At 35.6% G+C, this 26,851-nt stretch overlaps 1 protein-coding gene across 1 annotated transcript; it reads right to left on the bottom strand.

Moving 5' to 3' along the window:
* Nucleotides 1-9,332: 9,332 nt before the first annotated feature.
* On the bottom strand, nucleotides 9,333-12,491 carry LOC123523858 (uncharacterized protein K02A2.6-like). The gene has a single exon (XM_045301600.2). It carries the CDS (start codon nucleotides 12,489-12,491, stop codon nucleotides 9,333-9,335), a length of 3,159 nt encoding a protein of 1,052 aa, XP_045157535.2.
* Nucleotides 12,492-26,851: the final 14,360 nt, after the last annotated feature.

Genomic DNA, 26,851 nt, shown 5'->3' with positions numbered 1-26,851 from the left:
AGCCTTACATACATACAGTGTGTCTATATTTAACCAATGCATGGTACTGTTGACTTCATAAACTTGTTAATTCAATGTTTACATAACTGTATGTAGCATTTGTTCATATTCATTTATGAGCCAAGCCATGAGAAAACCAACATGGTGGGTTTGTGACCAGAATGGATCCAGACCAGCCTGCACATCCATGCTGTTCGCTAACAGTTTCTCTAATTCCAGTAGGCTTTAAAAGTGAACAGCAGAGATCCTGACCAGACTGCACAGATGGGCAGGCTGGTCTGGATCCATGCTGGTTGCAAACCCACTATGTTGGTTTTCTCATGGCACGGCTAATATATGGAATTTGGGTCTAGTACACCTTTAAAAAATAAAAAAAAAACACTTTCAAAACTTATTAAAATTTCAGAAAATACCGAACGAGCTAAGCTCTTTCTCTGTATTTATTTAAATGTTAAACACTTTTTTCCATTCATTCTTTGTTTTAAATGAGTGAGTTCTCAATTTTAATGGTTTTGGCACTGCTAGTTTTGAGCATACATTGCTGTTGCTGCAAAGGGGCGCTATTTCATTATACAGGTACCACTGTCGGCTGGTATCCAGCTCAGGAATGGTAATACAGTTGGAGAATTTGCCTGTCATGCCAATCCCCTGCCTAAAATATTAATCTCCGTCTCTGTGCTGAAGTTATAATCCTTCAAGAATACCACACCAGGTCATGCAGAAGACATTCTGTAATGATAAATGTATCAAATATTTAAGACTGAGAACACTAATACCACACATAATTACATTAAATTACATTTTAGAATTTTATTACAGTAATGACAACCTCTTTTCATAAAAAATTTCAACCATCGCACATATTTTACATCAAGTAAGGGCCATGATTTTGATCTCGATTTAACAAATAGTTCTTTAACCTGGTTAAAAACAGTTTCTGTATTACAATTATGTTATTTCTGTTGAACTAGCTTGCAGTGAGTTAGACACTCTTTAACAACACAAAAAGAAACAGAAAATGTGGCATCTTAATATAAGTGGCCTATTTACAGACATGAACTCTGCAGCAAGTTTTATCAATACTTGATTATTACACAAAAAAACTGCTTAAAGAGGTGACAAGCCAAATATACCTAAACATGTTCAGGACTGAATTCTGCAAGCCCAGTCCCCATTAGGTTGTACTCCAAGTCAATCATGTAGACCCATCATAACAAGCCACATTCCAAAACTGAAATAAGGGTATATTTAAACAATGAATTCTTAGACAATAACTTTTAAGTAGCAATAGTGTAGTCCTTAGAATATAACATAGCTGCAGCATCACTTTATTTATTATAATATATTTGTTTACTTGTAAATTGCTTAATTCGATTACATATATGAGAAAATGCTAACACTCAAAATACTCTCCCAGATGTTCTAACAATAACAATGAAACTGAAAACGTTTGATGTTAATTCCCCGGTCGAACCGCATATAGGTTTTGTCTTATCCTTGTCCGTTTGTCAGTCGTTCTGCAGTCAAAGTCATATTAAGTTATTATTTAGTACTGGGAGTTTGTAAATAGGGTGCCATCTGCTGAGGCAATATTTGATGTCAGACTTTGTTTTTAATTAATGCTACGTAGTCAGAATGTGTACTGACCGTTACTAAGCTTACAGTTACAGAATTATAAATACAATTTTATAATTTTACTTAAATAACGTTTGTAAGGAAACATGTATGTTGTTACTTTTAAACAGACTCATCTGGAACGAACAGAAGTAATAATATCATACAGAATTGGGCATCCTTTTTTTTGCGATTCCTTTCAAACATTTAAAATAGAATTGACCATTTAACATAAAACTATGTAGCCGTTGCATTGATACATACACATATATTTTTAGCTCGATTTTTCGAAGAAAATATAGAGCTATTGCACTCGCACCGCCGTCGGAGTCGGCGACACCGTTGGTCTTTTTTTATAAAGTCAAATATCTGTGTTACTATCAAAGCTATTGACTTTAAATTTAAAATAGTTACTTACTATCAAAGTCTACACCAGGAGAAACAATCCCTATAACTGATTTGAATTTTGATGGAGTTATGCCCCTTTTTAACAGAGAATTTTTGGTTAACCCTTTTGATAGCATCAAATATCATTGTTACTATCAAACAGAACAGAACAGAACAGAATTTTGTTGAGACTTGTACATCGTACATCGTCTAAACACCAATATTACAATATACATAGTCACGTTCATACAATTTTAAAGAAAGTAACAAACATGTTGTTAACTAAAAAAGAGAAAACAATACCTAGACATATAATATATAATCAAACATAATGCAATTAACAAAGGAAGTGAGAATACAATGACATGGGTTCTTTATAATGTATTAATGATAACCAAATTTCTTGTTTTGATTGCCTCTTTGATACATTTACACACATTTATAAACTCATCTTTGTTGGTCGAATTTAGTAGTGAATGGAACTATTGACTTGAAACTTAAAACAGTTATTCACTATCAAAGTCTACACCAGGAGGAACAATCCCTATAACTCCGATTTGAATTTTGACAGAGTTATGCCCATTTTTAACTTAGAATTTTTAAGTTTTATAAAGTTTTTACTGGCAAAGCTCTAATTCAGAGTCAAGCACTGAGAAAAGTCGAGTGCGCTGTCTTATGGACAGCTCTTGTTATTTTAGGTAGAGTATGTGCATTTGGGTAGTATAATACAATATCAAGCATCAAATTACAAACATTAAAACCAAATAGATATTACACTGCGAGAACGAAGACGCTTTATACGAGTGTTAATCAACCAGGAAAAGAACTGGTCAGTGGCTCAGACTCTGGACATTTGCGCCTCCTCCAAGGTTTTGGCTCCTCCTCTTAGCCAAAATTGAACATAGAGGGGTAAAACCCGCAGTTAAAACACACAGATAATTCAGATTTAACATACCATTATGGGAAAATTGGTACAATGTATGTTTACTCTTATTTGTGTAAATTAGGGCGAAATATATGGGTAAATCTCCACTTTTGGTTCGAACTTGCCCTATTTTCCAACTTTTAAAAGTTCTCACGTCAAGGAATGCACTTACCTTGCAAAATGGCCTGCATATATAAAAAGTATAATCATTTCTGAGTGGAACTACATTGGCTATTTTTTTTAAATAGGGCCTTACATTTATCTGAGAAAGGAAACAATCATCTCACCCTTCTTCTTTGTTTACATTCTGCATAAAGTTCCGGTCATTACCGCCTCCTCGGAAGTATCATTGGCTCTTTTTTCAATTCATCTCCTCAAAGAGGACGAGCCAGTGTTTACAGGCCGTGCAAAGGCGCTAACAAATAAAAAGCCGCAAACCCCTACCCAACACATAGTAACCTTAGGTAGTCCTATACCGACTACTGGCACCTGAATGGTTTTGACTAGAATATTCATATTATACCAGTATAAATATAAATAGGATGACAAGAAATTTCCGTCATGTGTTTATAATCGTTATATTACAGTAATATAAATTTATGTTATATTGTTAATATACACCCCGTTAAAACTCCGCCACAACGGGAGCCGCCCCTCTCTCCCCCCCCCCCCCTCCCCACGACAGCCCCACAGCTAGGATGCCACAACAGGATCCGCGCCCCGACGACAGCCAAGGTGCAGACGTCGAGACGCAACCCCCGCTGCAACACCCCACATAGCCACCGCCAAGACATATCTGACATGACATAGCCCGAACGGGGTGATAGAGTACATTAGATTAAATAACCATGTTGACCAGGAAGGTGGTAAATATTTCTTGACAACAGACATGGTCTTCTGTACAAAAACAGCTAGCTTAATTAACATCGTTCTGTCATTACTTGCAAATGGTTGTTCAAACAATAACGTGAGAGCATTCACAAATGTAGTGAAATTCATCACCTAACGTGTATTTGGACATAAATGACAGGTTCTCACGAAGAAAAAGCTGAATCTCTGTATATTAAGCATTCTAATATGCTTGTTTCTGTTAAAACACGCTTACACTAAAATGACGGCACGTTAACGTGCGATGACGTCGATGTTTTTGTTGCGACCAAGAAAGAGCGCTACTGTATTTTAACAGAAACAAGTAGAATTAGAATCGAAATCATGTATAGCAAAATCGTGTTTTACTTAAATTAATACGCTCAAAATCGGTTATACGCCTCCATAATAATTCACTCGAGCTACGCCCTTATTCCACGTATAACCCCTTTTCGTGTACTAATAACGTTAAACCACAGTTTTCCTAAATAAACGATTGACGCGCGGACGGACCAGTAAGAGAGCATCATGACGTCAATTATGACGTCAAATTGCCAAATGACATGTGGTTCATTACTAGATATTTAACCACTCGGGCAAATTCAGTTCATGCGCATCTTAACTGTAATCAGACAAACCATTCAAAAGTCTTGATTATTTGTCAAGTATTCCGAAGGAGAGGACAACCGTAAGCTGATATAGCTTTCTGTCCAATTCCTTAATTAATTTTTCTGTCAATGTTTCATGTATTACTGAAATAAAATATGTTTAAACTAAACTAAGTATTCCGATTTTTTTTATTCATTTTACATTATCAGCTCGAACTGCAAACTAATATTTTATTTTGCAATTGTAGACTGCGATTCCTTTTCTTAGAAATATGGAAATTTTAGATGTCCGTGAAGTTTCGTGTGCAAGCAGTGAAAAATCGAATATTCAACCAGATGTAATGAAAAAGTACAATAACTTTTCCTCTGTCAGAGGTTTAAGTACTCTATGAAACGGCAACGCTCCACTAACATTTCATTCACGGATCCATATTATAGTATAAGAGATGATATTAGTACCCCTTCGATCTTTTCCGCGTAATAATAGCATTCCAGTGAGAAACACAAGTCGATCGGATAGTGACAGATCTGATGCAGATGGCGAATTCATCACTCATATCTATAAGGAAAACAGCCAAGCTCTATTTCATTGGTGGTCTCAAATATTCCATTACAAGCGATTTAATTAAGACATACATTTCTCGCTGAGGACTAAAGGTCTTAATGATAAGGATTTTCCCTTGCCGGCGTTCTTCCTAGGATGTAATTATTCGTGTAAACATTGAAGATAACGATGCCTTAGCCAAACTCGAATACGGGGACTTCTGGCCAGAGGGCGTTACCTCCAAGCCTTGGTGAAATAAACGTTCAGGTAAAACTAGTAGCAATGATGTGCCACCTCGCATGAGATATCAACATAATGCATCTCAACAAATGTGTAGAAACTATGAACACACAGGCAGTATAGAAAGTTATAATTTCTTAGATTAGCTGGAAAACCAAGTATGCTGCAATGTGATTGCTCTTTTTCCAAGAAATCATTTTCGATGGAAGCTTCTGTTAAATACTTTTTGCGGAATAAGTGTATCTGCTTTTATGTAACCATGTAATCAAACCAGCCCAATTTACTCCGGGTACGTTATTATTATTTCGATTTGCAATAGCGACAAAAAATGTGATCTGTAATGATTAGGAACTGAAACGAACCTAACATGGATTTTCCCCTTCAATGGGTGTATTTTGTTATTTCAGCTGGTGCTGGTGGAAAAAATAACAAGAAATTTATAGCTTAATGGCTGTAATGGTCCTTCGGGAAGGCATATCAGACAAAAAAAAACTTATATAACTATCATTAATATACATCTCGATTTAGATTAGTAGATTTAGCTGTTTATACTTCATGGCAGTTGTTTCAATAAATTTATTGACATGGATTATAACCGGACTGAAGTTCAGTAGTACCTATTTATGTGATTTATTGCATAAACATTGTATAGATTTTGTGGTGTATATATATCGGAACACTGGCTAAATTCCACACAACTAAAGTTTCTTTGATATGCTGGATAATAACAGTGTGTGTGTGGGCGGGGGAGGGGGAGGTGGGGGAGGTGGTGCGGGGCCGTGTTTGGCACCGGTGGTGTTACAATATTATGGCATATCAAATATGATAATATAGACACGTCATTGTTATTTGATGACGATAGTATCATTGGTTTACAAGTTCAGACAAGACCTATGCAGTTTGTATTTTTGATATAGGAAGAACCACTCAATACCTTTGTTTAAAGAGTACATTGATAAACTGTACACTATCTGGAGCCTGTTTTGTAATCAAGGGGTCTCCGTGGCCGAGTGGTTAAGAACGCTGACTTCAAATCACTTGCCCCTCATCGATATGGGTTGAGCCTCACTCGGGGCTTTGAATTCTTCATGTAAGGAAGCCATCCAGCTGGCTTACGGAAGGTCGGTGGTTCTAGCCAGGTGCCCGCTCGTGATGAAATAATGCACGGAGGGGCACCTGTGGTCTTCCTTCACTATCAAAGCTGGAAGTTGCCATATGACCTATAATTGTGTCGGTGTGATGTCAAATCCAACAAAATAAGTAAACAAATGTTTTATAATCAAGGACTTGTTATTTTCAGAAGTGATTTTAACTCTGCCTGTAATGAACAGCAGGTGTACTTACTTAAAACAGTTAATATGTACCAAAATGTGAAAAAAGTTGCGTTCAGTAATAAAGAGAGACATTCTTCAGTCTTGTCAACAGTCAACAGAAGGGTTAAAGCCACTTACACTTTTAATATTTATAGGATCATTGTTTTACCTAAAGCTCTTTATGGTTGTGCGCTATGGCCCTCAGTGTCACCAACAATCATAATGGAACTGGAACGGGCTTCTTTGCTTTTACATACGCATACCCTTATCTTATTATGGAACCTTGGTGCTTTTCCAACAGAAACTGAGATTGACAAAAGAAATATTTGTGAACAGACTAGTACGATACGCAAATGACGACATCTAAAGACTGCTGGTAAACTAAAACCTAATAAATGTTAAATTCTTTTCCATATAAATATTTGATGGGTCATGTAAACTAAGGTCATTGTCTAAATTAAGACCCAACAAAACCAAACAAGTTTGCAATGCAATTAAATAGCTTGGAAAATGCTTTTCTTATAAAGAGCTGAAACTTGTAAGAAATACTTATATATGACAGATGATTTATCCACTCATATTGTACATTTTTGCTCTGGAAATATAAATTTACAGAATGTCTTGTAGAGCTTTATCAAAGATACATTTGGTGCACAAACTTATAACTTATTTATAAGAGCAATTCCACAAAATGGCACATGAAAGATTGACACTGATGTGTGTAATATCTTATATTATTGACATATTGTATAAAATGGTTTTACATGTCTAAAATAGGTATATGGAATGCAAAATTGTTCCATGCTAACTAAACTTGTACTATATGGTTCCTTTCTACCTGGAAAGTAGCCGTTTTTTTGGTATTGAACCCCTAGCTGAACACAGTGCCTTGACGTGTTTTGCTCTAACATTTCGTTGGTAAGAGCTAAGATACGTGGGCAATCGTTTCACCTCAAATTTGCATGTATATTTTAAATGCTTATGTACACACATGTGAGATTCACTGATGTCATGCATTAAACACAGAGAGACGATAATGGTATAAATACATGCACTGTCTAATTTTGATACTGACACTTCTGTAATTGTGTTATTTATGTCTTTTCATTAACTATGTATGTACATTTAATCATTAATGTTTTTGTGTGTATGTAATAGAAAATGTATATTTATGCTCTTCATAATTGGAGGAAGATAAAAGTATATATATATGTATGTATTTCAATGTGCAGATTTAAGATGAACGCTCTTATGAAAGTGAAGCAAACAACTGTGTGATGCAAACTCTTTACCAAAGTTTATTAGGTAATTTTAGATCGTTCAATCAGATGTGAACAACGTGGAATTTATTTGGAAAACTATGTTTTGTCTTACTTGAGAGTGAGAAATGAATTACGCACTATAAAATATTGCATAAAATGCAGTTTGGATTGTCTAGACTTCGCATATTTATTTCTATTTTGCACTTAATCAATGGCAGGAAACAAATAACATTCTTTCTTATTCTTGGCTAAATCAAGAAATGTCAATTTTGATTGACATTTTATTGGCAGTTGGATGGAATGCAAAAACTCTATTGAGCAAATATCAGTATGTATCAAATACAGTTTGCAGCAATTATCTACGGAAGGATGATATCTACAATGACAATATTATTCGCTACATGGTAAATACACTGGTAGCTATATGCTTTTGTTTCCAGAAAGTTGCAGCTCAAAGTAAAATATGGATGAATTTCACATTCAGATTTTTGTAAATGCACCTCTGGGAACACAATAAGCAGAGAAATTCTCAAGATTTACACTTTTATTTGGCGGAATTTTCTATCGACCTTTTACCAACGATAAAGACAAAGAGTTCCGAATACTAGTACACATATTAGAATATAATACAATATCGTTGTCATCTTACTCAGGTTTAGAAACACTAAATGTTAAGGTGTAAAACTATTAATTTACTACATTCTTCCCCCCTTTAAAGTAGAAACATCAAATTACAAGATTCTTTCATGTAATCAAATAAAGCATAATACTGTAAAAACAGTTTAAAAATTAATACTGTTTCTTATAATACTGTTTAAAAATTAATACTGTTTCTTCTTGACTAGATATGTCTTTGAAACCACAGTTCAGTAATCAGTTCCACAAGATCAAAACAGTTCACATTAGAAAACAAAGTAAGAACTAACTATTGATTAACACAAAGTATAAAATCTAGTTTTGCGTATTCAAGCTTACTGATTTCGTAAGTATATGTTTTGTAATACAGAACCAGAGTTCTGTTGTGTCCCACGGGTGTTATTTTGACCCTTAAGCACAGTGGTGACACCATATTATGTTTCTATTCCTTGTATAAAATCTATTAAATGATTGAATCTTTTGCATATAAGTTTATATACATCCAAATTTGTGAATGACAGATATACAGAACCAAGGTTCTGTTGGGCACCACGGGCATTATTATGGCCCTTACACTGTGTATGCACTAGCGTTTTTCCCACACATAGTCTTTCAATTTCCTTGGTGTTTTGATTGTACGTTTCGGTCTTTCATTCACTGGACTAGAATCAGTACTTTCAGTAGATGGCACAGACGGAGATGGTGGGTTCGAAGGTTCTCCTGGCAGAGATATTGGTCCAGGTGGTAAAGAGGAGACTTCCACAGGAGTTTCGGCCGTGGGAATAGAACATTCGGAAAGTACGGACTTTTGATTATCATGAACGTCCGGAGTCACTAAGTCATTTGATGGCACAGAACAAGTCTCACTGAATGGCAACTCTGCATGCCGGGTAACCAAATGATCAATATGACAGTATCGAATTCGGTTGTTACATTTCACCAGATACGAAACTGCTCCAAGTACCTTATGAATAACGCCTGGCCGCCACTCCCATTTCCCCCTTGAATTGTGCTTTTAACTGCCACTTGATCGCCCTTTTCAAATGTTCGCATTTTAGTTGACTTGTCATGAACAGCTTTCATTTTCATTTGACTGTCCTTCACTTTGCTGTCCTTAGATGGTTTCACTAAACTCAATCTCGTGCGTAACTGACGATTCATGAACAGTTCACATGGAGCGATACCGGTGGTAGTATGTGGTGTAATTCTATATTTCAGCAGGAAATCAGCAAGGAGATGTGTTAAGCTCACTGACTTTACACTTTTCGCATTATCTTTAATTCTGGCTTTCAATGCGTTTTTAACTACTTGCACGGCCCTTTCTGCCTGCCCATTTGACGATGGATGATAGGGCGGAGTAAGTGTGTGTCTAATGCCTGTCGTTTTTACAAAGTCCTTGAATGTAACTGATGTAAACTGTGGGCCATTATCAGAAACCAGTTGTTCAGGTAACCCCGTGTAACTAAAAATAGATCTTAGTTTGTCTATAGTGTTTTCACTGGTGGTAATTTTCATTGGTATAACCTCCAACCACTTGCTGTAGTTATCTATTAGTGTCAAAAATGAATGGTTCTTAAAGTCGGCAAAGTCAATATGAATTCGTTCCATAGGGCGTGAAGCGCGAACCCATGGATGCAGCGGTGCTTCTGCAGGAAGTGCTTTCAACGACTGACAGGTTCCACAGGTGGCAGCAAGGTGTTCAAGTTCAGAGTCCAAGTTAGGCCACCAGACATAACCGCGAGCCAGCGATTTCATTCTGTTTACTCCAAGATGTTGATCATGAAGTTCTGAAAGAATAGTATTCCGCAGAGTCTCTGGAATTATAACACGTAGACCCCATAGTAGCACACCACGGTCAACACCAAGTTCAAACCGTTTGCTAAAATATGGTCGTATTTTGGGATCGTCGTTATGTTTTGGCCACCCACTTAATACAAAGTCAATGACCTTACTCAGAATTGGACATTTTCGAGTTGCGTCAGCAATCACTCTTGCCTCAACCGGAAGTTCCTCAATGAAAGATACTAAGTCATCTGTACTTTCAACCTCGCTACTGGTTACAGGTAACCGTGACAACCCATCACAATTGCCATGCGCAGACGATTTCCGATATTTTATGTCATATTGGTAACCTGATAGGAGTATAGCCCATCGCTGCAAACGTGACGCGGCTAAGGTAGGTATCCCCCTGGTAGGACCAAAAATTGTTGTCAACGCGGTATGATCGGTAAGTAGAGAAAACTTGCGCCCATAGAGATATTTGTGAAATTTTTTTACTCCAAAAACGATTCCTAGCGCCTCCTTCTCTACCTGAGAATAGTTCCTTTCGGCTGGAGCCAGTGTCCGAGAAGCATAAGCAATCGGCTTCTCTGTTCCGTCTTCCATAACATGGGAGATAACTGCCCCCACTCCGTATGCCGAAGCATCGCAAGCTAAAATCACAGGTTTCTGTTCATCATAGTGAATGAGTACCCTTGTACCTGAGAGTTCGTCCTTAGAGCGGTCAAGAGCCTCTTGGCACTCAGCCGACCACTCCCACTTTGCTCCTTTACGTAACAGTTGATGTAACGGATGAAGCATTGTTGACAAATTCGGAATAAATGAACCGTAGTAATTCAGGAGTCCCAGGTAAGATTTCAGGGTTCCAACATCGGTAGGCACTGGCGCTTTCATGACAGCCTCTACCTTGTCGTCAGTAGGATAAACACCTTCTTCATCTACAAGATGTCCCATGAACACTACATTCTTTGCCATAAACACGCATTTGTTGGCATTCAACTTGATGTTGTGTGTATTAAGGCGTCGCAACACCTCCTCGAGTCGCTGTAGATGCACGTCATCGGATGGAGCTGTAATAAGTATATCGTCTATACGGCACACCACTCCAGAAAGACCAGCCAGTACAGTGTCCATCACTGACTGAAATATCGCAGGTGCTGAACTCACTCCATAGGCTAACCGATTATACTTATACAATCCCAAGTGTGTATTGATTGTAAGTAGAGCCTTGGAGTTCTCATCAAGTTCTAGCTGTGCATAGGCCTGCGTAAGATCCAGCTTAGTAAACTTTTCATCCCCAGCAAGGGTCGCGAACATATCGTCAACGTTCGGTAGCGGATACTGATCTTCGCTAATTTCACGATTTACTGACACTTTATAGTCCCCGCATAGTCGTAAACTTTTCTTGTCCGCCTTTGGCACGACAACCAGCGGACTTGCCCAAGAACTATTATCGACACGCTCAATTACACCATCTTTTTCAAGAATTTTCAATTCCTCAGTCACCTTGTCTTTTAATGCATAGGGTACCGGTCTGGCTTTATGAAACCATGGTTTGCTATTTTCTTTCAAATGAATAGTTGCTTTGAAACCTAAAATCGGTTTGTCATTTTTCACAAATACTTCTGAGAATTTTTGTTTCATAGTTTCTACCGGATCAGAGCTATCTACTTTGTTAACACTAGCAAAGATTGTTTTCCAGTCAAGTTTTATTTGTTTCAGCCAATCACGACCTAGCAGATTTGGTCTTTTTCCTTTGACAACAACAGCGGTCAGTAATTTCCCTTCACTTGATACAGTAATTTCACCTAAAGTGTCTATGCTCTGACCTGAATAACTTTTCAGCTTAATGTTAGTTGGACGAAGTTTATTACCACCTAGTTGTGCGCGGTAAGTATGTTCATTGATTAGAGTTCTTGAACTACCCGTGTCTAGTTCGAATAATACATCTTCCTTATCAAGCATAAAATTCACCTTAAAAGGATGATTTGATTTGCTTTCTGAATTAGAATAAACAAACAAAGTAAGCTCTTCATCACTTGATTCTTCGACAAAGTTAGTGTTCTTCGCAAACTGCCGGTTCCTACATTTGTTTGCTAAGTGACCAATTTTACCACAATTATAGCATTTACTTTTCTTGTGCATGCAAGAATCTGAATGGTGATTCCCACCACAACGATAACACCCATTTTTCTTCTGCGGAGTTTTTACAGGTTTAGGCTCAGACGGTGTTGGAACAGGACGCGACTTAATTTTCACTTTATTAACAGCTGCCGCTGCCACACCACCAAAGGACACAGTGTCTTTCTCAGCCATTTCCATAGCGGTACTTATCTTAATGGCCTGATCAAATGATAACTCCTCCTCGGCTAACAGTTTCTTTTGAATCGTTTCTGACCGTAGACCGCAGACAAACCTATCTCTCAATGCGTCATTTAAAAATGTTCCAAAATCACAATGTGTAGATAATCGTTTCAACTCGACTACATATTCAGATACTGTTTCCCCCTCTTTTTGATTGCGTTTATTAAACTTGAACCTTTCCGAAATTGTGAGCGGCTTGGGGTTATAATGATTTTTAATAGTTTGACCAAGTCTGCATAAGATTTATCCTTGGGGAGTGCAGGAGCAACCAAGTTCTTGAGGACCCCATACGCTGACGATCCTATCACGGACAGAAAAACAGGGACCAGTTTCTCATCGGGCACTTCGTTGGCTTCGAAGAACTGTACCAACCGTTCCTCATAGTTTAGAAAGCTTTCTTGGCCATCCTGGAATTCACTTATCTTCCCAAACAAAGGCATGATGATTACAAATGTTTATACTCGTCGCCACTTTTGTAAATGCACCTCTGGGAACACAATAAGCAGAGAAATTCTCAAGATTTACACTTTTATTTGGCGGAATTTTCTATCGACCTTTTACCAACGATAAAGACAAAGAGTTCCGAATACTAGTACACATATTAGAATATAACACAATATCGTTGTCATCTTACTCAGGTTAAGAAACACTAAATGTTAAGGTGTAAAACTATTAATTTACTACACAGATTACAAGTATTACCGATCTATGTTAAAGTTAAAAAACAAAACAAACGATAATCGTTACATTGGCATGGTGATTTAAATAGTATTTATTTCAAACTCACGAAATAGCTATGTTTTGTGACAGATGTTCAAATGTTTCGTTTTTCATGTAAATATTTATTTTTAAAAAATCAACTACATTATAATAAATAAACCGTATGATAATCTATAGTATAATTATGCATAAACTATGTTTGAATATTCATAGATCCCGAAACGAAGAGAGTAGAAAGAACACGAGTGTAACTGTTTGGATTACATGTGTACACCGGTCATTAAGATTGTTTTCATTTTCAACATTGTGTTAATCATTTCAAGGTTAATGGTTTGATGTTAGTTTTTTAAACGGAAGCAAACATGTCAATCCAGATGACTCGGAAAGGAAAATAAATTTAGTGCAGATGTTCGATGTCTTATGGAAAAGCGTTGTTTTCATCACTTCGTGTTTGCGTTTGACAAGGAAACACCCTGTTGGAACAAGACTTAGTGTACTTCAAAATTCAAAATTCAGCCGTAGTCCTAATTCTCTGGAAACGAGAAAGATATTATCAGCACTAAACAGGATGGAGAGGAGCACACAGAGAAGCAATAGTATAGGTGTACACCATTTTTATAGCTAGGGGCTTCAGGAGTGCAAACCTAGCAACGTTGCATTCACAAAGTCCAATTAATAGGGCACAAGTACAAGAATACATAACATAATATTTATGATTATTCTCAGCGATGACAATTACTAATTACATTTCTAAACAAAATATCAAATATGGTACACAAAGAACATTAAATGAATTTCATGGAAATGTATGTTTTCTTTTATTAGAGCAACACATTCTTAGAACAAAGCGCATTAGTGACACAATGAGGCTATCTTACCCCCATAGCCGGATACCAATATGGTACTTTGTGTATACCTGGACAGGCTGCATATAGAGGTTCAAATCCAAGTAAGTTTTTCAGTTTCTTAAAAATGATTCCCCTTGACTGATTTTAGGGGGAATGAAAAAGGGCTGCCAGAGCTAGAAATAGAAAAAAATCTTTTACCTACTTCTTCTCATGAAACACTTGATGCATCATCACAAAAGCGTAGCCTGCTCAAAGCATCATTATTATGTCCTTTCCCACTTTAGTCCAAATTGGAGCTGTACGCTAGTATTTTTAATAAGTTGCTTTTCTGCATACTTTTTACATATAAATGCAAATACACACCACATCTGTAGCTCAGCGATATTAATGGTGGTACACTGTCCCATTTAGGGGGCATTATATAGCTAAAAGTAGGAATACATTCAAACGTCGTCTTCTTCTCATGAACTGCTTGATGGATCTTCAGCAAACATGGTATCTAGCGTCTTTTTAAACTCCCAAAAATGTTTTGAAATGGAGGCATTTGGTGTGTAAGTGTCCAACTTCACCTGGATTAACATTCACTTTCCAAAATGTCCGTCAGATAAAGTTTCTTCTGGTTAGACAATAATAACAACCTTCCATGAGCGAATGCCGTGCAGTCTGCCTGAAGCCGCCTGCAATGATGTATAAGATTTAACACTTCTTTTGATGTCTTTGAAAGTTATTTTCTATTTAACTGTGTTTTCATATCTGAAATACCTCTATTATGAGTTCACAAGAACATGGTTCATGATCGCTTGTGGTTTGTCAGCTGCGTCCTCCAGAACAGATTCTATCAAAGGTTAATATATTAATTACTATTCTTGACAACTTCATGAAATGAATTGTCATTACTTGAACAATTGTTTGACTTTCGTCTTTCGCATTTGTCATTTTAGTTTTACTTTTGGTGAAAATGAAACAACGTAATTATGTAAATAATTATGTCAATAATAATGTAATAAAGAATAATATACATGATAATTGTGACTGAAAAGCTTACTGACATATTGATAACTATATGTATTAAATATTCATTTTATACAAAATGTTCGGCTTAAAAGCTGAACCTCTTGTAAGTATGGTAAATATTTTATTGTGGAAAACTGTATACCAGGCATTGCTTTTCATTTTAGCAAAAGATTTGAAAATGTTAGCCATGCTGGCAGTCAGACATGCAAGTCATCCTAAGCCAAATACTTGGCACAGTAAACTCTCTAGCTGAAGATACCACACAAGCCTGAAGTGACTTACCTCTTTTTAAAAACAGTAGGAAATGGACTCGGTAAAAGTAAAGCGAGAAGAAAACAGTCTTCATACACCTGGTATGTTAATATTTCAAAGTAATCATGTTGATTTGAAAATGTTACTGCGTAACGGATTCTTCGTCTGGTTAACAGGACCATTTATTACATCATTTGTCAGAATCAGTTACAAGCTGAAATCTACAGAACATTTCTAAAGATGGTCAGAGTAAGTAAATAGTTATTATGTTATTCAAATGATGTAGAATTTGGGGTCCGTTTCACAAAACCTATTTAGGACAAAGACAAAGTTAGAAATTAGGCTTTGAGTGTTTCACGAAAATCATTTTAAGTAGATTCATTGTAACTACCCGGCAATTCCTAAAGCCTGAGCAGAAACAACTATGACTTTTATGTCATAACATTGAATGAGGACATCTTTCAAAATATAATTGTACAGTAGTTATATTTGTTATGAAAACAAGTGTTCCAAGGGCACACACTGAAGAGAGAACTTCGGATACAACTTAAGAACTGTTGTGAAACAAAGAATAAACGCCTATAATAATGTGATGACATTTTAATGTGCCTATTTTCAACATGCCCTAAACTTCTTTTCAATGCAATTTTTTCTGAAACCACATGACAGATCTATGCTTGACATTAAGGTTTCGATGGAGGCCTTGAGAAACAAAAATCAAACGACACCAAATCATAGAAAGAAAGAGTTGTTTGACATGAAAATTGAACAGAATGTAAAACATGTATATTACTTTACGAAACAAGTGTCAGTATACTGATATAAACATTGAATTCCGGAAAAGGGCTGCCTGAAGGGGCTCCACTTCCGGACAGTTAAACGTCTTTAAAAACTCACCATTTTCAAAGAACAGTTACACATGTTCGTTTTGATGCATTTGCAATAGCGTGCGAGTGGTGAAATTTCGCATAACAAGGTGGAACACAGTTTTCAGCAATTGTTTATCTTTATTTCTTTACAAATGGCATTCATTTTCAAAGGGAGACAACTGTTCCCGATTATTTTAAGTACAAATGGCATTCATTTTCAAAGGGAAACAACTTTTTCTGATTATTTTAAGTAATCTTTGAGAAAAAATTGTCTCCCTTTGAAAATGAATGCCATTTGTAAAGAAAAAAAGATAAACAATTGTTGAAAACTATGTTCCACCTTGTTACGTGAAATTTCACCACTCGCACGCTATTGCAAATGCATCAAAACAAACATGTGTAACAGTTCTTTGAAAATGGTGAGTTTTTAAAGGCGTTTAACTGTCCGGAAGTGGAGCCCCTTTAGGCAGCCCTTTTCCGGAATTCAATGTTTATATCAGTATACTGACACTTGTTTCGTAAAGTAATATACATGTTTTATATGCTGTTCAATTTTCATGTCAAACAACTCTTTCTTTCTATGATTTGGTATTGTTTGATTTTTGTTTCTCAAGGCCTCCATCGAAACCTTAAGGTGGAATTTTCATAATCAGACAATAGCATTATAGAGTTTATATACACTGCAACTACAATTTGGCTTCTTTTTCATTAGCTGATTGTACAGTGCGTTTGACTGGAAATATTTTTCTTGCATCAAACATGACTTTTAATGAGGTAACACAGAAGTGTGTGAACAAAGGATCAGTCGTAACGAACGTGTAGAAGTTTTATAAGTTATTTCAAATATCTTAAATGATTTCAAATTCAGTTTGCTTGTATAAAACATCGGCCTATAAAACCACCTTCAAAACATGTTTACATTTGCATGGAGCGTGTAACCAACAGGACTCGCCCCTGGCAACCAATCTTATGGTCAGTTACTTTTTGACAAAGAAATACATAAAGTTCTATTTTTCTTCATTGTAAAGAAATAATATGCTTAGATGATATGAAAGAAAATAGAGTAAAGAATAAAATAGTAATTTATATAGCAATTACTTTAATTCATATGAACCACAACAGAGAAATTCGTCATATTTCTTTTTTATTTAAACGAAAGCACCGCCTTGACTTACAATCCCGACTTCTTTCAAAGGACGACGAAATGAAACAGATATTTTCCCGAGTAGTATTACTGCTTGGCTTCTTTTGTAATGCCATTTCCTTTTTTGTGTTGATTTCATTTTACGAAAAATATATCATATTGTTGATAAATAATGTATGTTACTGACTGACATAATTATTTAACCACTGGTTCCATTACCAAGTAGTGTGAAGAGCTCATCATTCTGAAAATTACACTTGCTTCGATAGAAACTCCGTCCTTTGTATTACACTGTGTGAACGTAAACAAATAAAGAGCAAATTTCTTTTTACAAAATGTTTCTCAGTTTAGCTACCTTTTCGATATATGTGCATGCTTGTTCCTTGTTTGTGTCTAAAGAAATGACTACAACGTTGCGAAAGTGCGTGTTTTAGTCAAGATCGTGCGTGTATAGTAAACTGAGTTACGTGTTTCAACAAATTGTTATGTCTCATGCATAATCTTAGTACCTTATCACGGTTATGTTTGTTGTGTGTCGTGCACGATCTCAGTACCTTATTACGGTTATGTTTGTTGTGTGTCGTGCATAACCTTAGTACCTTATTACGGTTATGTTTGTTGTGGGTCGTGCACGATCTTAGTACCTTATTACGGTTATGTTTGTTGTGTGTCGTGCACGATCTTAGTACCTTATTACAGTTATGTTTGTTGTGTGTCGTGCATAATCTTAGTACCTTATTACGGTTATGTTTGTTGTGTGTCGTGCACGATCTTAATACCTAATTAAGATTACACATATACTTTGTTGATTAAACTAAGCTTTTCTTGCGGAAGGAGTCTTTAACTTACACATACCGACAGATTTCTGATGCAACTAAGTAAATTATATGGTTCTTGTCCAGCAAAAATGTTGATTTTTCTTCTTTTTCATTAAGAGACTGACAGAAATCTAATCAGGGGTAATGACTGCATTCTCGACATTGTCCAGAGCGGAACATGTTATCCACTAAAATAAATTTGTCTGATGCAAAATACTCCTTGTTCTACAAATTTTATGTCTGAAAATTGAATTATTATGTCTAACATTCATTCATGTTTTACTTGATAAACAATAAAAGGCTAAAGTTTACATGCCATACCGGCGCTACTGGCCCAATGAAAACTAGAGTTTTTGCGTGAACTGCCAGTTTAATAGGCCCACTAATGGTGTTTTGCCATTTGATGTTTTAAGGTGGCAGCAAACTGTTTATCAACGTGTTTGTTTGTCCTTGTCTGTGTTTTCAATTTGTTTTACTTCGTATATGTACTGTTTGTGTATTATGGCTATCATCTAAACATCTATACATTATTATACACTGCTAAAGTGTTTGGTTTTTAGGAGATGATTTTGCTTGTGGATCTTCGCCCTTATTTTTACATTCTGCTATGTCATTAGGCAGTCATGAGCTCATAGTTAGCAAAAACATTAGTTTCATAAGAGAAAATGGTTGAATACCGAATTTTCACAAAACATTTATTGAAAGACTGTAAAACTGTAAAAACATTACGAAACTTATAAAAAGTACATTCGCAGAGCTTTCAGTCATTCTAAAGAGATTGTCATTGATATGCGACTAAAGATAACGCTCGTTCTTTCAGTTCTTAGTAAACAAGCCCTCGAAACGCTGCCCTGAAATCTTATTAACTTCACTTCTTTTTCATTTCTGAGAATCTCTCAGTACGGAAATTGTTCTCATTTATTATTCGGTTTTGTAGACAATCTAATAACTTGCAAACAACAAAGTTAGTTAACATACAAATCAGCGTGTAGATAAAGCCAGTCGGTTGTGTAATATAATATTTAGAAGCTTAATTTAGGGCGTAAACGAATAAAACAACACGACTTTGTTCATACAAAGCAGTAAAATCTAATATTTGCCTCCTCAAGATGATGACTGTGTAATCAATTATGCAATATTTCATAGCGTTGGTAGTTTGCTATTATAATCTGCAGGATGTTAGAAAAAAAGAATAAAACAAATTGAAATTAACCCTTTTATTTAGTATTTACCTACATCTATCTAATATACACCAATATGAAATAGGCGATGCTTATTCGACGGGAAAACCCAGTCATGTACGGTAATTTTGTTCCTTTCCGCATAAATGCATTTTCCTGATATTTTCACTGAGGATGACGTAATTTGTTCTTGGTAAAAATATGAATAAAGGCAAATCTTTCAAACTTATCTTATTTATACATTTTTCTTTTGTTGACTGTGTATTTGTATGACCAGAATAATGATAGACAAATGCACCAGAGGCAAGTGCCTTTTACATATCTATATTTTAAAAATGCTCAATGGGTTGTTCCGTACTAAACCCACTCGGTGCTGTACGCTTCCACAATAACGCCTTCACCGTAAATTTTTGTCCCCAATTAAAATTGATATCAGTTTCCGGGCCTGCAAAGTTTCCGCTGAGCCCGCTGACGTCACGCGTTGCCTCACGACGTCAGTTCAACAACACGATACGACAGTGTTCTTGTATAAAACAAACATTGTAATTTCCCTTCATAATGTATCAAACAAGCCCACCTGAGCACGTAGCGTAGTGCTCGTGGTGAGCTTCTGGGATCGCTCACCTTCCAGTAATACTTTCCTTCAGACGACATCTTCTCTGAAACTACCTGTCAGAATTGCACAAACCTTTGTCAGTAGTATTCTGGCAGGGTAAAAATGTTCTGGCTTGCATCCTTTTAGGGGCCACCAGAGCTAAAACTTTAAATGACTTCTGATGGTGAACCACTCAATGGAATTTCATCAAACTGTAGCATCATTATAAGGTTCTCTCCAAAATTTCTTCAAATGGGGACGATTGGTCTGTAGTATCTTTTAAAGATCCTCTCTGAACTTTATTCAAATATGGCGCTTGTTCCCTTTTAGGAGCCGCTTGAGCTAAAAAAGAAATAGATCTATGAAATTCTGCGGTTTTTAACTTTTATTGAAACAATGTTTGTTTGTTGACAATTTCACCACAAAAATATCACACTTTCCCTAACGCATAAGATTATTTGATCTTAACATATTTGTCTTTACAAAGTGCTGATCGTTCTAGAAATTATGCATGATTTTTTCATGCCTAGAGGTAAAAAGAGCATGATTTGCTTGAGATACCATGTACATACTGTAGGCTTACTTATTTTAGCGGTGTACTAATAACAGCGCTTTTAGCGCTAACGCACGTGCGCTAATTCATGTCCGCGCATTAATTTGTCCAAGCATTTTCATGTACATCTTTATTTGATGATGTTTTTTTTCGAACTTTTGCAAATAAATACTCTTGAGATTTGCACTAGTTACACTGCTTGCTAATATTTTAAGGTTCGTATGATGTTCCTGTTTATTGTTCATATTATTATTTTAAATATATGATCATGCAAAATAAAATATTTAAGCTTATAGTTTGTGTTTTTTTCTCATTTGATCAAAGTTGTTATCGATTTCCGATCACCTTCGGGCATGTCCGTTGTTGCAGTCGCTCGTTTACGGAAAGGTGTGAACGTTTGTATTAAGACACAATGCATGTAGAACAAAGGAGATTCAATGATTAAAATGTGTGACAATCTCATTTTATTTCAGCAATTATAACTAGTATACAGAATATAAAACAGGCAGATTATTATAATTAAATACAAGAAGACAATACAGTTACGTAGGCAATATTATACTTTATATACTGTACGTAAACATAAAGCTACATCACAGTTGAAAGTATCATTGAAAAAATACAAGTATCATCACGGCACACTATCTTTAAATCATACTTGGTACATGTTTTAAAGTTTTTAGCTAACGGATTTTTTTGCGTAATTTCAAATAAATCCTACTTTCTTGAGTCCTCTAACAGTGAACAAATTTGATTTCATAATCAGTATAACGTATAATTACAGCAGAAACACATTACATAAAAATTGCCGACGGTTAAGTTTATTTCCGAAAATATTCGTGATTCTCCGTAAATCTCCGAGAGCCTCACATCGGATAGCGCTAAAATTAGAAATTAGCGGTCCCGCGACAGCGTTAATTCACGTCCACGCATTAATTAAATATTTCATCAAAAATTGCGTTTGCGCTAAATTTTTGCCGCGCTAATAAATGTACGCCTACAGTAGTCACCTAAGCCTATAATAAAGTGTTTGTGGAGTTGTCTCCATTTTTATGCAACCGAAGGTGGACATATTAAAATCGCACAGTCCGTCCGTGTGTGCGTCCGTGTAAATTCTTGTCCAGGCTGTAACTCTGGGTTCCATAAAGGGATTTTGAAATAACTTGGCACAAATGTTCACCATAATGAGAAGACGTGTCATGCGCAAGACCCAGATTTTAAAATAAATTGACACAAATGTTAATCATATGGAGAAGGTGACCCGAGTCTCTCAGGTCAAGGTCAAGGTCACAAAATGATTCATACCTAAACTATTCTAGCATATTTTGCGCAGACAACTGTAGCATGTTTGGGCATGCTTCGTGGGCATTTGTCACAAATAGTGACAGCTCTTGTTTTTACAAATATTTTACAGTATTTACATTCTCGGGTTTACGCGCAAATGGACTAAAAAGAAAAAAAAAGGATCTATTTGTAAGGGACTTTTTTCGACTGCACCACGGAAACTAAATCAAACAAATGCGGAATTCGTCTTGCCCGAAATCTTGAGGAACTATCATCTCCTGTGCGAATCAAAAACATCTATTTTATGCTCTAACGTCGTCTTATGTGATCAGAATTAGAAATATGGCATTCCATTCTGTCTGCAGTGAGAAAGTGACTAGGATATGCTTCTTATATTTGGAGGAAAAAAGGAAAAGAAAAATATTGAATATTATGCAGTGAAATGCAAGTCATATAAATTGTAGTCAGGTAACTTTCTTTTTAAAGTAAACGACTCAAAAACGTATAAATATTAGCATGAAAAATGTCTTATTCAGTGAAAAATACATTCCAAGACTAAATGGTAACCTATTGGCCATCGGTTTACCTGCAAATGCACTAAAATGAAAAAAAATAGATAGGATCTATGTATAAAGGACATTTTTCGACTACACCAAGGAGGATGTTGTTGACAGATATAATATAAGACATAATTTTGACAGGTTTGTAAGTCCAGAAAGCATTTATTTCCAGTTAAGGAGGGCTTTTGACATTTGTGTTGTTCTATAACAGCAAAGTCGCGAGTACATACAGTTCATAGTAAATTGTATCATAACAGGTACTAAAACATTAAAATAAAGTTTCTTATATAATATATAAAGGTATTTTGATAAAAGAAAAGTAAACGTAAGTGGACTCGTTTTACTCATCCCATCCTTACTAATACCTTCCGCATTACTTAGGTGAAATAGCTCTTGAGATGTTGTGTACGTTTTTATAGTTTATATTTATAGATTGTAACCAGTGTTTTGCACGAAAAAAGCAATCGCAAAAGTGAACTCATAATATTTAGAAACAATTTTACTACCGTGGGCTATTTGTCTGAAACTGTTAAGGTAATAAAGTTCGTGTTTAAGGTGATACATTTAAGTAATATATCATGTACACTACAAGACTCTCTGAACAACGACAATTAAGCAAGTTGATAGCAAGGTGGCGGGTAGAGCAGTATGTTTTCTACGTCCAGGCGATCTGTCCAGAAAAAGTAATTAAGTAAAATACTGGCATTTGTGAAAATATCCAGAAAAGATAAAATCTGCCTAATTTTGCATTTCTCAATACACGAGAAGATTCTTTGGAAGCCTACAACGCAGCAGCATTGGTCTGACTTGACTGAGTTTATTTATAAGAGGGCTAATGAAATATGCAACATCCCTAACACAGCCATAAACGGAAAACTATTATAGTAAACTAGAATTAATTTCTTTGGAATAAAAAAAAACTGCAACAAAGCAAATAGTAGCAGACTGGGTTAGTGGAGTCTGTTCATGAGAGACAGCCCTGCTGCCGCCCCAAGTACCCGCTTAAGCAGAATTCCATTATAGAAAAATTGAGTGGACTCCATGATCACCAAGACCTGGAGAATATAATCTTGTTTTGCCTATTGTAAACTGACTAATTAATCTTGTCTTCAAGCGTGATATATCCTTCCCCACCTGTATTGTGTGGTTTGTGCCTGTTTCGTCTGTATTCTTTTCAAAGTATACAGCAAATGTATACACATAAAAAGAGCTATAATAATGATAAAGATTATCTTAATATTGACATTAAAGCCATTCAGTTTTCACTGCCTTCCGATTAAGCTTCGTGGATAGAGTACAGGATTAATCATGAAAATCTTCTCTGTCAAATTGACAGAAAACATACTTATGTCTAAATTCCTCCATTCTCTCTACTCATTCATGATGAGACGTTGTCAGACATTTTGCCTGTTTAGTAGTTGGAACGACGAGATGTTTGTCTTTTCTAAGGATCCTACAATATATAAATAAATCTCGTTTATTTTACGATTTGCAGACAAGCTAATATCTTGCAAGTAAGCAAATTGATTAACGTACAGATTAGAATGTCAATAAAGGCCGCTTGAGGGTTAATAAATGATGATCTCTTTAACAACGTATAACGGGACTGATCAGTCTGTGGTTTTACATAATACATTCAACTGAGAGTCTGAGCTGTTTGATTATAATACTAAGTATTGGTACAATATACCCTGTAAAGTGATTAAGATATGTCATCGTTGAAAACACTGTTTATTAGACGAATTGTAAGTATTATCAAAAGAAAAATATGAAATTATACACGTAGCACTTAGTTTCACGAATTAATAGATGAATGCGAGTAGTTTCAGAATGTAACATACTGATGCTTCAATGTAGTTGTAATCCTACTTTTTCAGTTTTGAATGGTTAAATCATATTTGCTCTAACAGCCAATTATACATAACAGCCAATTATGCACATTATTCTTAGAACTACAGCAAAAGAACAAACCTATATAAACAAACCGTATTCAAATACCCTTTGCTATTGCAAACGTTCTCAGTTTTGTGTGGATTTAAATATCATACATAACTTTGTAATTAAAGCGTTAAACTGAGGCATCCTGTGTATTTCCGCTTATACGTTTGTGTTAGAGGGGCTTAAGGGGTGTTGTAGATTTCATTTCTTCTTATGAACAGACCCGAAAATGTAACAGAGTTTATAATTATTTTACATGGTAATACCCGTTGAACTATTTGCTTCCAAAGGATCCTTTTATAGATTTTGCTAATATCTTAAGATTCCTTTCTTTTAAAAAGTACTATCTGCTGTCAGCTTTCTGCATACACACGTTGAATATTATCTTAAATAATTGGGTTTTATGTTGCCCTTTGTGCATAATAAACCTGTTTATTTTTCATGGACCCCTGTTCAAGTAAAGAGGTAGCGACGAGACAATGTTTTAGTATTTAGTCGTGCGCTAGTTGTTTCCATTTGTATTTTGAACGCAATTTGTAATGAAAAAAGCGTGAACTTCGTTTTTGGATTTGCCACGTTTGTATGGCCATTTCAATCCTTGTCAGCAATGAAACAACATAGACTTTCACTGAATTTATCCTACCCGCCCATGCCCATATTTGTGGATATTGTTTATAACTTTATTGTGAATCAAAAATCTTTGCTGCTGCTGTTCATCTGTTTTTCAGGTTCCTGCATAGTAGATCTGTTTCAGAACATAGAATACGCCATAAGGGAACAGGACAATAGCAGAAAGTTGTATTCCCACAAACAGCACAAAGCTATGTAGTGACTGACCAATAATTTGGTTATGTAATAAAGTTTACGATGATTCTTTAAGAGGATGTATCAATAAAGTTTACGATCATTCGAAATAGTTACAGAAAAATGATAGTCATAGAGTATTGATATATATTTTTAGCATGCTTGAATTCGCTCCGTTTTTCAGCATTTCAATGTGTTATACATTGGCTACGGAAACACGTTTCCTCCTGTCCTAGATAAAATCGGGGAGGGGGTTTTTCGTGGGCGGCTCGTATTCCGTTTGAGAAATATACAATCGAATTTGTTCAACGTGACAAAATGTAGCGGCTTTAACTGTATTATTTGATATACAGATTCGATTGTGGCATGCATATTAATTGATATGACGGCATCTTGTGTAGCATTTGTACATATTTGAATAACATTTACATTTTGATGCCTTATGTTTGCTTTTCTATTATCAGAATGTAAAAGTGTTGATTACTGGTTTCTGTTATAAGAAAGATACTTTTGTTATCTAGTAACTTTATGTACAGTTAGTTTTTTCCCACTTTTGCAGCCATCGCTGGGGATAATTGTTCTTTCGATTGATTCAAATTTTTATCTTATTTATTTAATGTATTTTGTTTGTACCTTTGCAGTGTCGCTGGGGCAAATGAAATTAGGTTATTTTCAATATACATCTTTAGCTGTTTCTATAGTATGTGCATTTTAAACATTATCTCACCTTGCCATCTTTAAATAAAGTCGCGGCCTTTTCCCACTAAACTGTGTTGTAGTTTTCATTTATACTGATAATTTAGTTGAAGTGGGTATGACAGACGTATATGGTCGGACGCTAACTCATCGGCCAACGAAATGATGATATTATCAGTCATTAATAAATTTATTCTTGTTTTCTTTTAAAATGGCTAATGATTTTGCGTCTTGCTAATGGCTGCTGTCATTCCCTGTTATATACGGTCCATTGATAAAATAAGTCTTCCTTAATGTTTTATTACATTTTGTGATTGCCTGTCATATTGCAGACACAAGTCTCGCCTGAAGCTTCATGTAATAAACAAGCAATAGTGTACATTCTGACATACAAACAATAAAACACTTCCATATATAAGTAAAGTAAGCTGATATTTTTATTGCAATATCTTTGAATATTGGTAACCTATTTGGTTTTTCAAAAGGTAGAGTAACTGTAAAGCAAAGAAATAACGTACGATAGTGACTTCCAATTCTTCATATTTTAGTCAGCAGGCGCAGCTATATTACTTAACGCTTTTAAAATAGATCGACCTTCAAAACACTTATAGGATAAAGACTGTTTTCAGTTTGTACAACACTACATAAAGTAATAAATAAATGTTTGCTATTCAGCATTTTTTGGGATACTACATTGTACGCAAACTTTTCAGGCCAGAGAAATCATAAATCTGTTTATTTATAAATGGAGGGAAATGTTTCAGTAGTTTTTTTTAGAATTGCCTGCTAGCGGCTGATGACGTACTTTCAGTAAGAGGGACATGTTTTATAAATACTTGATTACAACGTTCATTTGTTATATTTTTGGTTCGTTAGGATCATGAATTTCCGCTTCGTCTAGGAGGCTTGGGAGGTGTTAGAATTTTCATCAACGGTCATGAACCGATTCAATCAAATCGAGTCTGCTATTATTCTGCGTGGAAACTTTTTATGCTTTTAATGTTTTTTTCCTAATATAGATCAACTAGCAGTCTTT

Source organism: Mercenaria mercenaria, chromosome 3, assembly GCF_021730395.1.
Source record: "Mercenaria mercenaria strain notata chromosome 3, MADL_Memer_1, whole genome shotgun sequence".
Taxonomy (NCBI): Eukaryota; Metazoa; Mollusca; class Bivalvia; order Venerida; family Veneridae; genus Mercenaria; species Mercenaria mercenaria.
Note: the sequence above shows the minus strand (reverse complement) of the source record. Positions and strands in the feature narration are given on the sequence as shown.

Bases quoted from the DNA above. Each gene is read 5' to 3' on its own strand.
- LOC123523858 (XM_045301600.2), bottom strand. From the start codon at position 12,491: ATGGCTGAGAAAGACACTGTGTCCTTTGGTGGTGTGGCAGCGGCAGCT.